The following is a 14,469-nucleotide window of genomic DNA, read 5'->3' on the forward strand; positions in this document are numbered from 1 at the left end:
ACAGAACATAACAGAGCCCTTTAGTGGGTTATATCTTTTTTTTTTTTTTTTTGCCAGCCGGCTCCGACATTTTTTATGATTTTCACAAAAATTGTATGCCTTCCAGAAAATGTTCTTCTTTAAATATATAAACATACAATATATCAAATAAAAGAACAGACCCTCTGCTTTCTAAATAAAACCTCTCAAATATGGGTAGGTTTCTTCAAAAATCCAATTTTTTGAGCAAAAAGCTGAATTAATCACATTTTTGTTAAAGACTTTTAATTGAAATCAGATTCAGAGCGATGATCAAAACATATACTGAGTTCTTACTGTTTGCCCTAAAGGGCTGCTTCTGGGTTTTATAAATTGTTTAAAAGCACCACCTGGTCATACACTACAGTATTCACAGTAAAAAATTCACTTGAATGTAATTTACTGTAAAATATTATAAAACATTATGTTTTGTATACATTTACGGTAAAATCATTTGGAAAAATTTACCATGTTTTTTATAGTACTCACCTCGCAGATTGGTTTAAGATTAAAGCCCGAATTAAGAGAGAGAAACTTGACAAGCTCCTTCATGGCACCAACAAAACCTGATCAACTTGAAACTAATCCTATATTTGTCTGTTTCTGCTGATTACAGTACGTAATCATACATTTTATAGACCTTTTGCGAGTCGACGTCACAGTTACGTCACGCGCGCATGTGGTGGCAGAAAAACAGTGGAAATGAATGAGACACGAGTGAAACGAACAATATAACTCACTAGAAAATGTTTTGTTGTGCTGTTGAGTGTCAGAATAGGAATGCCAAAATAGATGACCTTCATTTTTATAGTATATCGTCGTCGAAGACACCATTTGAAGATAAACGTAGGTGTTTATGGTTGCAATAAAAGCCCTTAACCGGACAGACTGGAGTGATGAAATCATCTGAAAATCTTTTAATTATTTGAATAGAAAATAATTAGAGAAGATATCCGGTGTTCTGTCGAAGTCTGATCCCTCTATGTGTTTCTTATAGCGTTTTCATCACGTTACGTTTATAATTTATTTAGAAAGATTAAAGATTTTAATTAGTTCATAATATCAATAATATTACCATTTATGAAAGTTTTCGTTTTTTTTTTCATTTTCTATTACTTCTTTTTACCATATATCTTAGTCTTCTTCCTGTTTTTTCAAAATTATGATTTTTACTAATAAATATATAAACATAGCACACACACACACACACACACACACACACACACACACACACACACACGAAAGTGTTAATAATATATAAACAGGCCTATACAAATTAATTTGTATGTAAACATAATAGTTTTAGATCAAACACGTAGGATAAAAATATAAGGAAGAAATTGAATACAGGAAATGATTAAATGTTTAATAAATGATATTATACAGAATACATGATAGTATTGCTCTTATAAGTACTTCAGAGATTCATACTGTTAAAATAATTGATTTACCAATAAAGAACAATACATATACATTACATACATGCAAGCATATCAGTGGCCAAGCCATTAAAACTTTTAATTTATTTAAAGGTGCAGTGTGTAAATTTTAGTGGCATCTAGTGGTGAGGTTGCGAATTGCAACCAATGGCTCAGTCCACTGCTCACATCTTGCTTTTGAAACACATAGAAAAGCTACGGTAGCCGCCACAGGTCAAACATGTCATCGTTGGAGACAACTTAGTAAAAAAGTTTGTCCGTTAGAGGCTTCTGTAGAAACATGGCTGCACAAAATGGCGGCTTCCATGTAAGGGGACCCTCTGTGTATGTAGATAAAACGTCTCATTCTAAGTTAATAAAAACATAACGGTTCATTATGAAAGGTCTTTATACACCCCTGATAATTTAGTTTTGTATATTATTTTGCATTTCTGTCAAGAGATCTTTCTAAAAATTACACACTGCACCTTTAAAAAATAAACGTAACTTGGTGAAAACGTTATAAGAAACATTACACTTAAGAGAAATATAGGGGAAACAGACTTCTACAGAACACCGGATCCTTAAAAATCAGAGTTTAATGCTAAAACACTTCACACAGCTATTGAGAAGCATTCACTTTCTGCCACCAGTTGGGCTCCGCCCACAAAAAACATCATCTCTGTTTGCAAACACGCAAAAGGTCTATACATCATCTACCTAAAACTTTAAGTGTTGTAACAACATTTGGATATTTAATGAGTTCAGTATTATAAATATCTACACATATCTGTAAGTGCAACTGTTATGTTGAACCTGATATATTTTATCCGCTTTACCATAGTGAAAGTAGAGGTTTAAGGCTGTGCCTTAGTTTTTTTAACAATAAGATAAAGACACATTTTAGCATAAAATGACTTTTATATTGAGAAATCTTACAAAATGATTAAAGCAGGAAATACATTCATTTTTCAGTTATGAGAATTGTAAAGATAAAAAAAGAAACACTTGCACTAATAACATACAACATATAACTGTGCATAACGAAACACAAAGATAAACATTCAAAGAGTGAGTTAACTAAGTAAGAGATTTGTAGATTGATTCTTCTCTTCATTGATACATTGAGCTGTTGGCAAGAGTTTGGAGTGAGACTTTCTGTTTGTCTTAACACAGGAGAATTGAGGAGTACTTAAGAAATCTTTATTTCCAAATTAAAAAATGTATTTTCCAATCATCTAAAGACTGGAGCTAAAAAAATATTCTGTTCTCTTGCTGCCAGCAAAGGATCAGATGCTTATGTCTTCCGTCTGTACACTTAATCCCTGCTGACTTTGAGAGTTGCGCGGAAGTGAAGTTGATCTTAAACTCAGATTCTCTTCAGTAAAAGCCCCCTCAAACACCAGCAGGAGAGACTTTTTAAGTTTCTTCTTATATTCATCACACATGAACACATAGAGAATGGGGTTCAGACAACTGTTTACATAAACCAGAAAGTCTGCAAAAGGAAATGCAGCATCAAGTTTCTCTATAGCACTGTCACTCCAGTTATACTTCACTGCATTTATGAAACACAAACTGAGAACATGAAGAGGAAACCAGCATATGAAAAAAGCCAGAATCACAGATATGATCCGGTAAGGCCGAAACTGTTTTCCTATTTTCAGACGTTTTACTCGCACACCAATGGCTGTGTATGAAGATGCAATGATTATAAAAGGAATTAGAAATCCAACAATGAACCTGTATGTGAACTGGGGCATATAGACATTGATGAAATTTTCCTTGTTAAGTACATAACGAGCAATGCCAACAGGAAGGCTGCAGCAGATGGCTAAAATCCACACAAATACACTGATGATCTTGGCTTTGACTAAAGTTCGTTTGTTCTGAACCCAAACAACAAACCATGTGCACAGACATCGATCCACACTGATAACTGTCAGAAAGAAAACACTTGCAAACATATTTAGTGCAAAACCAAAATATAAACATGCAACCATGTGTTTGTTCAAGGCCTCCTGTAAACTATCGTCAAAGGCCAAAACAATTTCGTAAACCAAGTAGGTAATAAAAAGAAAATCTGCAATCGCCAAGTTGAGAAACCAGATGGAGTTGACTGTCCTCTTCATTTTGTAGCCGGTCACAAAGATGACAAGTCCATTGCCAATGCCTCCTAAGACTAAGATGACGGAAAATATGCATATCTCGAAGATTTTAATGTTTGATGAGTTTTCTTCTGACTTTGTGTATGTTGTTTCATTGGTCTGATCTTGAGGTCCCAAAGTTGTGTTAACTGCAAAAAGAATAGATAACGTAATAATGTTAATGATGGTTCTATTTACTCAGTATATATTACCTTATTGTATTTCACAAGTTTGTATTTACATGTAATCAATATGATATAAAGCATATTTGGCGTGCTGTCCGAGGGCAGGGCTCTGACCTTGGAATTTTAATCCAAACCCAGAGTATTCCCCCCTCTTTAACTGGGATAGATGTACCAGCAGAGAGTAATGCAATGAGGTGGCGGAGAGATGCTGCAAAAACTGTCAAAGGTGAGGGACCCAGATATAGACACCTCTTTGTGCTCATTGCTTGAATTACATGACCATGCTCCTCCCGAACTTAGTTAAATAAACTTCATTTAATATTCAGTGTGTGTGTTTCCTTGTGCATTATAAGCACCATAAAATGGACATATTTATTTGATAAATAAATTTTATTATATCCATAACTGCTTTTTAATTTTTTTATTTTATTTATCCATATGCTCATAACTATTTCACCCTGAAAAACATCACTAGAAGGTGATTTCCTAAAATGGTCTCTTTGCAGCTGGGACCTTTTGACTCCTTTCTTACTTTTAAACGCTAAATTTTCCTCATAAAAAGTTCTTTCTAATCAGCCATTATTATTTTTTGACTCTGGTATTCTGCTTGTTTTTTTTTTGTTTGGCTTTTGCTCTGCCAATGAAAATTGGTACTAAATGTGGTACAGTCTGTAAAAACCCAGCTAAACTCATTGTTGTATTTTGATAACTGGAGTTTTTCCCCATCCACACATGCTCGGTTTTAAAGAAATCTCTGCTTACATGAAAACGCAAAAACACGCTATCAAGAGCATGCCACACCAGCAGGCGGTGAAATATCCCTAATCGTAAATCAGAAGCAAAAACCCCGGTTTTACTGTCTACACGACAACACCGCAACTGTGTTTGTTAAAATTCTCAACCTGGCAGGGGTTTTCCAAAATATTCGGTTTCAGTGACCTGATACTGCGTTTCCGTGTGGACGAACAGCCGAACCGCGTAAAAAAGTCACGGTTGTAAAAATACCCGTGTCCGTGTGGACAAGGCCTTACTGTTTTCTACAAAAATCATCCTACATAATGTAAAGAACATTCTGTGAAAATATAACCATGATATCTAGTCTTTATATTGACTAAGATGACAGCAAAGATTAAAAGTGATGCGACAAAAAGTGATGCGACTTTGATGCGACAAATCTTATCATTAGAAATCGTACGTAAATAAAGTCAACAAAACAGATTAAATATAATCTTTTACTTTTAAATTGCAGTCAACACTAAAATTGACAGCAGTACAGACAGATACAGTATGATCATTTTGTGATTTCTGAAAGATCAGTGCAAACTTTTAACTCAAGTGGTCATACTGCATAATTTTGCATTGTGGAGGGTTGTGGAGTAAAATAAAACTTTTTTTAGAAAATAAATAGACTGACAATTTGCCCCCAACACACTCAAGTCCTTTCATGCAAACTATCTTTAAAAAAAAATTTTTTGCTACATTATAAGAGGAAAACATGACTAGCATACATGTAATTTCTTACCCATTTTCTTTGTCTTTATCTTTTCTCTTCTATTATCAGGTACATTTTGTCAAAGCGAACAACAACTTCTTTGTATGAACAATGTTTGACGGTTTCCTCTTATATAGTAAATATTTTTTTTGAGTTTAGGGGCGGAGCAATGATTTTGTAAAAAGAAAAATGTTACTGTAAAAATTTAATTAACAAAACATCTTCAACAATTAACAACATTACTATCAAAATACACAGTGTCACATTGTGTTTATAGGATTTATCTATTTTACTGAGTGTTAAATCACTGGTGAGGGGAAGCAATTTACGAATCATTTAGCATAATTCATGAAAATATGAAGGTTTCAAAAGCTTTTTTTTCAGGCTGTATTGTTCCAGCCTTTAACAGAAACCTTTCACCCAACCTTTCTGTTGCATAAAATGGTTTATGAAGTGTAAAGGTAAAACCAAAATATCTTGATATATTTCTCTGTTTTTACTGTAGTGAAAGTGGAGGTTTGATGCTGTGCCTTAGGTTTTTTTTATAATAAGAAAATTGCACAAACTGACCTTTGTATTGAGAAAAGTTATGAACAGAGAAAAATAAAACAGGAAATTAACAGTTTTTTTTTTCAATTATGATGATTGATGACAAAATAACATTTACACTAACAGTGCTACAACATAATGGTTGTGTATGACAAAACGAAAAGATAAACATTCAGTTTGTCACAATAACAGAGTTACAGTTTTTCTCATTTGCTAAGACACACAGATCTTAGATCTAAGAAACTGATTTTTATCTTTAACTTCTAAGCAAAGCAGAAGACTTTGCATGCAAAAGTTTTGACACATTTCCTTTTGTTTCACAAATATTTCACAATATTTGTCAAAACATTGACCACAGATATCTTTGCAAGACCCAAACAAAATAATATTTACAAAAAAATCTATTTACAGCTGATAAAAAGTACAATTATAATTGGTATAATTATACATCTCTAATGCACTTGGGAAACTCCTTTGCACATTTATTTCAAGTTTTTTTTTCAATTGCTAACAAGCACTGGTCAATACTGAAGCTGCATTTTCAAAACTTTTCACACATTCAGTGAAACAGAAGTCTATAGGAAGCTGTGAATTATTTTGCATTGCTTCCAGAAAAATGCATGCCATGACCACATAAAAAAAAATTAATGCATACTCAACATGCAACATTCCAGACATTACTTTCAAAGATGCATTGCCAGAGAAAACATTAGATGTGGTGTTGAACTTGTGGCCAGATGCAAAAGAAAGGAGGAATAGAACCCTCACAGTAATTTACAATGAATGAACAACTACACATGTTGTTACAGTAACTATAACCTAAGAGTTAAGGTAACTTAAAGTCATTTAAAGACTCCAACAGCGAGTTGTTTGTCTGTGTACTTGGTACCCAGTGTATCTAAGATGTATAAGGAAGTGATGTTTCATGCCAACCCGTATGCTCTTTAGTAAAGGCTGCCTCAAGCACCATCAGGAGAGACTTTTTAAGTTTCACTTTAAACTTATCACACATAAACACATAGAGGATGGGGTTCACAATATTAATATTAAACAATTTTGGTAAACAATTTAAAAAAAGAAAATGCTAGCAAACATATTTAACGCCTGAACAAAAGCCACAAATTTACAGAGGAAGTTGCTTTAAGGCCTAACCAACTTGTTAGAAACATCAACAATTTACAAAACCAATAACAATAAGCCTTATTTTAGCAACTTTTACTTTTTTTACTAACCACGCATAAACATAATTTACTTAAAACTACACAAATTTTACTCACATATTATTTAAGCACAGTTTGTGCTGAATACAATGTTATGTGATATCATCCATTAATATGGTTTAAGCAACTGAAAAAAGACCAAAAGTAAGAGCATGTCAGAACCTCTGCCAGTGTCCCAAAATGGTCAGACCCCAGAGGGTTAAAATAAAGTCTGCAAATGCCAAGTTGAGAAATTTTATAACCGGTCACAAAGATGACAAGTCCATTTTCAATGACTCCAATGACTAAAGTATAATGTATAGTCGTGTGTAGGTTCTACACCATAGCAATGCTGTATGTTATGCGTAGCTTGACGCACACCTGCAAGATGCTATCCTATCAATATGGGCCAACATTTCTAAAGAATGCTTTCAGCACCTTGTTGAATCAATGCCACGTAGAATTAAGGCAGTTCTGGAGGCGAAAGGGGGTCAAACACAGAATAAGTATGGTGTTCCTAATAAACACTTACATTTGATATTTTTGGTCTAAAAATAGACTTAATTTATCTTAATTTATACTAAGAATTGTTTTTTTGTAAAAATATCTAAAAATTCTTAAATGTAGATGCTTTTTTAATGAGCAAAACGACCCAAGAAAATAAGTCTAGTTTTTAGACCAAAAATATGAAATTTAAGTTCCTAATAATCCTTTAGGTGAGTGTGTTTTAACTGTTACAAGGCAGTTTCGTGAGCTTTACTACATAAGAATGCCAAAATTCAAGTGAAATTGTGATTAACATTGGACGAGGAACCCTTCCCACTTTTATATTTGTGTTTTTGGAGATATTTGTAAAATGTTTTACATGTTTTTGTGCAAACAAACCTGACAAAAACATTACCGGTGTGCATCTTGGGATTAAACAATGGTACTGATATAAGATATGTCAGTGGAAGATGATTTTAAATTAAGCCAGCTCAAATGTGCATTTTAGTCTGGAACTAGGAAAAACCCTGTCCAGGAAATCGCCCCTTGGTGAGGTACACTAATTTACTTAGATTTTTCATTTAAATAAAATGTAAAAATATTTGCGATTGTTTTATTGTAATAAACTTTAATAATAAAAATGACTATTTTCTAATGTCTACTGTAAACGTGTATGCCGACCATTTATGTATATTTAAAATGTTCACGTATTACAAATAAAAAAATGAACAAAATGTTATGAAATAGCTTGAGGGTTTCATGTAAATGTTTATATAATGAAGTTAAATAAACTAATTTTGTTTTTCTTAATTTGCATACATTGTATGAGTCCATAGGTGTCATTTACACTGGGGACGCTGGGGACATGTCCCCACCACTTTTTGAAATTTGCTGATTTTGTCCCCACCACTTTTTAAAAAAAGCATTTGGCTAAAATTTTCTGAAAAATCAAGCAATACCTTTGCGACATACACTGCAAAATGACTTTCCTACTTAGTACTTTTGTATTGTTTTCAGTAGAAATATCTAAACATTTTTACATTAAGATGCTTTCTCTTGATGTGCAAAATGACCTAAGAAAATAAGTCTAGTTATTAGACAAAAAACATACAATTTAAGTGAATTTGGGATTAAAACAAGCAAAAATATCTGCCAATAGTGTGAGAAAAAAATCTTAAAATAAGTTTAGTTTTTTCTTAAAATCTTAATTTTAAAAAAAAATTCTCACCCCATTGGCAGATAATTTTGGTTGTTTTACACTGCATAAAAATTATTTTTAAGAAAAAAATTCTTAGTATTTTTGTCTTGTTTTCAGTAAAAATATCAAAAAAAAAATCTTAAATTAAGATGCTTTTTCTTGATGAGCAAAATGACCCAAGAAAAATATGAAATTTAAGTGATTTTGTGCATATAACAAGCAAAGAAATCTGCCAATGGGGTAATCAAAAAATCTTGAACCTTTTTCTAAAAAAAAACACTAAATTCAAGAAAAAAATCAAGAAAAATTAGCTTACCCCATTGGCAGATTTTTTTGTTTATGCACAAAATCACTTAAATTTCATATTTTTGGTCTAAAAACTAGACTTATTTTCTTGGGTGGTTTTGCTCATTAAAAAAGCATCTAAATTTAAGAATTTTTAGATATTTTACTGAAAACAAGACAAAAATACTAAGTTTTTTTCAAGAAAAAAACAATTCTTAGTATTTTTGTCTTGCTTTCAGTAAAAATATCTAAAAAAAATCTTAAATTAAGATAAATTAAGTCTATTTTTAGACCAAAAATATCAAATGTAAGTTTTTAAGATTTAAAAAAAAATCTGCCAATGGGGTAAGCACATTTTTCCTGAATTTAATGTTTAAGAAAAATGTTTTTTTCAGGGTCACATATGTTGCGTTGTGTGCTTATGGTGTATTGTCTTTTACATATGTTATGAATTTCATTGTAATCATTGACTTTACATGCTGCTGTTTTCTACAGTATGGTGCTTTGGCACTGTTTGGTTGAGCTGGTGTTGTAGGGACTGTTACATGTGCAGTCGACATTGTTGAGGGTTTTATGCTGAGTATTTTTGTGTCGTTGACTGGCCTAAACTATGCCCATTTTTTATGCGCCATTATTCAATATTTTTCCCGTCCTGCTGTAATGTTTTTTCATCTGATCTTTTGTCCCCACCACTTTTCAACACAAACTGACGCCCCTGTATGAGTCTGACACTTCGATTAGAAATACAGTTGTTGCACAGTTAAATTCACATCAGTATACAAAATTGATACTTTGTGAATAGGAACCAAAGAACCTTATTACACTGTAACCTTAAAAACAGACCATTTTCTTGTATTGTCAGCTGGTGCACTTTGTCTTCTTTCTTACTCGTAAACTCTCGATTTCCCTTTCAGTAAAAACTGTCTCTACTGTTTAAGTTCAGACAGCTCTTTATTTTTTATTTTTTTTATTTAGCTGACGCTTTTTTCCAAAGCGACGTACAATTGCTATATATGTCAGAGGTCGCGCGCCTCTGGAGCAACTAGCGGTTAAGTGTCACAGTGGCACTGCGCCATCACCACCGCCAGCTCTTTAGATAGATTTTCTCTCTACCACCACCCCCCCCCCCCTAAAAAATGTCCAGCCAAAAGAAACTCTATCTTTTCACAAATAGCATCCCCTGTTGACAAACGCTATTTATATTTGCTCGGCCCACCAATGTCTGGTCGTCTTACACAAAGCTCTGACGTCTCTTCAGCAGTATTTAATTCACAGGAAAGTACTAGGTCTGCTATTATTTTCTATTCTCTAAGGCTGAGTTTACACTTTGCAATAACATGTGATCTTTGTGATCCAACCACGCAGATCAAATCATCAGTATATCAGGACACAGTGCGGCTTACATTTGTCAACATCGAAGTGGCTTCTGTACTACAGCTGTTTTAGCCACAGGATTTGGGGCTGTTGCGGGAACCGCAATCCCATACTGTACACAGTGCTAGAATTGAATCATATCTTACGGGGGTCCCCACCATTAACAAAAATTCACCATAAACTGTTTTTTTTTTTACGGGGGGTTGTGTAGTTGGTTAGTCTCACAATATACAATTTATACAAAATCTACAGTACATTTGATCATAATATGCATAAATACACTAGTCAACATTTTAACTGGATCATCATAATTGTCCTAAAACAAGAAACAGGTATTGTTTAAAACTCTTGTAAAACACGCAAGTCTGCTATTTTTCAATGTTATCATCAATGGAATTTCATGCCTCTTCACTTTTAATGTCCAGACATGATTGTTTATCACAAGGTGTGAAGTGGCTCAGCACACATTCGTGTAGACAAGAGTGTACCAAAAATCTGTGATTCAACTGAAGTCACGCTGGACTAGAAATGCCTCTTTAACATTAAAAACTGCAGTACAGCAGTGTGGTGTCTTTGCAGTGCCTTAATAATCCAGCACAATAGTTATAATGGTGTTGCCCTGGACACTGTACTGTACTGCAGTCAGCGCTTGAAGCAGAACTCAAAAACAGGAAAGAATGCTTTTTCAGTTCAACAAAACAAGATGTTTTTACACATCTTACAGCATATCAAAAACCACCTCTGACTTTGATCATAGCCTCACATGCCTCTGCATGCTTGAGATCTGATTTTGAGACATTCTGTTGAGGGATGGCTTGCCAATGCTCCCAAATGTGTTCAGTGGGGTTCATGTCGGGTGTTCAGGCTGGTCACTACATTCTTGAGATGGCCTCCTCCTACAAGAACTCCGTCACCACCCTTGCTCGATGTGGGTGGGCGTTGTCATCCATAAGCAGAAAATCTGGCCACATGGCACCAGCATATGGTCGCACAACTGGTCTCAGGTTTCATCCCTATACCTTTGGCCAGTCAGGCTGCCATTTTTGATGATGACAAGCTCTGTCCTTTCACACATGGAGATTCCTTCCCAAACTATATAACTGATGACCCACCAGAACTGTTGTGCTGTACAACATTTTGTGGCAAATTCCTGTCCCCCAGAAAGGCGACAGCAGACCCTCCTACGCCTGTCTAGGAAGTTTGTGCAGAACTGGGACTCATCTGTGAAGAGCACTGTGCCCCACTTCTGGCTCTCAAGATAACTTCATGAAGTGATCTCCTCACAGTCTGAGTGGATACTCGCATCCCTGTTGCATCCTGTAGGTTATGTCATAGGCTGACTGCAGGCATGAAACAATTTCTGCGGGCATGCAGGGTCTTGATTTGGTGTTGTGACCCGTTGTCTGCCTCGACCACACTACCAGACCTTCAAAACCTGTGCCAGGCTCAGGAAATAACACTTTGGGGCGTCCCCACTTCACGCTGAGTCATGCCTCCTTGCAGCCCCCTAATGGCCCTGTTCAGGTCATAATCCTGCAGTCTCACTAAACATGGCATTTGCAATGCTTTCTGACCTCAAGTGAAGCTTACAGAGCCTTAAATCACCTGTGACAGGTCAATTGGTACCTAATGACAAACAATCATGTCTAGAGACTATCAAAAGCTGTGAAGGATGACTTTTTATTAATGAAAACATTGCCTAATAACAGACTTACATGTTATTTTCAAACCAGTGTTGGATCAAAAATGTTTCAGTTCATTTGGCTCTATTCAGTGCACTGCTGACTAGTCTTAACACGCTAACAATCTTTAAAACAAAATGAATTTGCTACACTATAGGAGGAAAACATACAACTACACTTTTAAAAATGAAGGCGCTTCATGATGCTGTAGGACAACCATTAACATCTGAAGAGCCTTTCTGTTTCACAAAAGATTATTTGAGGTAAAAAAAAAGTTTTTTTAGATAACAATAAAAAGGTATGAAAGAAATAGTTTTTTAAAGAACCTTTTACAAAAAAGTGGTTCTTCTATGGCATCGCTGTGAAGAACCTTTAAAGCACCTTTAAGAGTGTATAGCATTCATGTAAATTCTTACCCATTTTCTTTGTCTTTATTTTCTCTCTTCTGTCTTCAGGTAATGTACAGATAGATGTTGTCAAAGCCCACAGCAATGTCTCTGTATATTTTTTTTTTTTGCTGGTTTCCTCTTATGCAAACAGGAGTTTAGGGGCGGAGTGATGATTTTCTAGGAAGATAAATTTTGCTGTAAAAATCTTTTTCTGCAAATCATCTTCAACAACAGACAACATTAATATCAAAACAAAAGAAATACATTTTTGACTAAAAGATCCTAAAATATTTAATCTCTTTTTATTTGAATGAATGTGAAGGTTTGAGGCTGTGCCTTAGTTTATTTTGAATAAGTAAAAGGCATGCTTTAGCACAAACTGACCATTGTACTAATGTTACAAACTAATAAAAAAATTAAAAGTTAAATAAGAAGATAACAAAATAACACTGTTGTATTCATTTTGTAGCCGTCACAAAGAAAACGTCAGGTTACGACTGTAACCGTGGTTCCCTGAGATAGGGAACGAGACGCTGTGTCATGTAATGACATTATGGGGAACGCTATGCAGCGTGACGCACGTGAATATTGTGTCAACTAGGTCTATATATAGACGCCGGCGGATGACGTCAAGAGTGACGTGGCAACGCGAGGCTATAAATATGCGGAAATAATATAGGTCAAACAGCTTCTGTTAAAATTGAAGCGAATGCTACAGGCACAAGGAGTTATGGCAAAGGGACACAGCGTCTCGTTCCCTATCTCAGGGAACCACGGTTACAGTCGTAACCTGACGTTCCCTTTCAAGGGATACTTGACGCTGTGTCATGTAATGACATTATGGGGAACGAGATACCCACTACGCCATAATTAATTGTGACTGTCTGTAAGTGTGAAGGTGTCTACGCACAACTTAAGACATAAAGACCTGAGATCCCGGTAGAAAAGGGAGGTCTAAAATCATAATACCTCATAAAAATGTGTGGGGGAGATTATCCCGCCACACCACAAAGCATGGAGGTCCCTGACAAAGGGGCCAGATAAGACGCCATACTCCTAGTCGAGTGTGCCCTAATTTTCGCAGAGGTGAAAACATAATGTGCACCTCATACGCTATAAAAATAGCCTCCACAATCAATTATTGATTGTTTGTTTAGAGGAAGAATGCTCTCTCTTGGAGAACCAAACACAGACCAAAGGTTGGTCGGATCTTCTAAGGTGGAAGATCTATTAATGTAAACCTCTAAAAACCCCTCAGGGCATAGAAGATGTAGCCTCTGTTGATCCGCCGACTCTTGAGGAGGAGGATGAAAAAGCCTGAAAGACCAATGTTCTAGCCACATTGCTAGGAACCTTGGGAACATAACCCGGTCTTGGGTGCAAATAGCCTTAATATGTCCTGAAGCAAACTCCAGGATAGAGAAGAAGCTGATAAGCTTGGAAGTTGCCCACTCTCCTCGGAGAAGTGATGGCTAATAAAAAGGCTAACTCCAGTGACAGAAACTTAACTGTACACAAGTTAATGGGTTCGAAAGGTGCCATAAAGAACCCCTTTCAGAACTACTGCCAGGTCCCATACTGGAACTCTGATTTGAGCAGGAGGCCTCATCCTAAATGTACCACCCAATAAGGCGTGAAGGCAGAGATAGCCGCAGCATATACTCCGATAGTAAATGGATATAAACCGGATGAAAACCCGGTATTGTAAAAATTCCAGAACTGAAGCCAGTGGGCAGTTTGGAAGTAAATGTTTGTCACTACACAGAGTAGTGAATAATCTCCATTTAAAACAGCCTTAAATGTCGCCTGGAGCGAAACTCCAGGCATGAAGAAGCAGCTGATAAGCTTGTTAGTCACTCACTCTCCTCAGAGAAGTGATGCTACTACCCATAGAGCCCTCAGGGATACGAGTGTGAAACCAGAGATAGCCTCAGCATATACTCTGGGTATAAACCGGATAAAAAAAACGGTATTGTAAAAATTCCAGAACTGAAGCCACTGGGCAGTTTGGAACTAAATATGTCGTCACTACACCAGGTAGTTAAAA

General features: G+C 35.4%; 1 protein-coding gene across 3 annotated transcripts in view; it reads right to left on the bottom strand.

Annotated features, from left to right (window-relative positions):
* Positions 1-1,379: 1,379 nt before the first annotated feature.
* Positions 1,380-14,469, bottom strand: part of LOC135770362 (C3a anaphylatoxin chemotactic receptor-like) — a 37,150-nt gene continuing 24,060 nt past the window's right edge. The window contains exons 2-3 of one of the 3 annotated variants that reach the window (XM_065280065.1): positions 12,450-12,599; positions 1,380-3,732 (exon numbers count right to left, since the gene is read on the bottom strand). In XM_065280065.1, coding sequence (XP_065136137.1) covers positions 2,726-3,732; positions 12,450-12,453 — 1,011 coding nt within the window. In that variant the 5' untranslated portion in view covers positions 12,454-12,599 and the 3' untranslated portion in view covers positions 1,380-2,725. Of the gene's footprint in view, positions 3,733-5,290; positions 5,354-12,449; positions 12,624-14,469 lie in introns of those variants that run through there. The other 2 variants (XM_073815446.1, XM_065280066.1) reach the window with 2 other exon arrangements.

This window comes from Paramisgurnus dabryanus, chromosome 8 (genome assembly GCF_030506205.2).
Source record: "Paramisgurnus dabryanus chromosome 8, PD_genome_1.1, whole genome shotgun sequence".
Lineage (NCBI taxonomy): Eukaryota > Metazoa > Chordata > Actinopteri > Cypriniformes > Cobitidae > Paramisgurnus > Paramisgurnus dabryanus.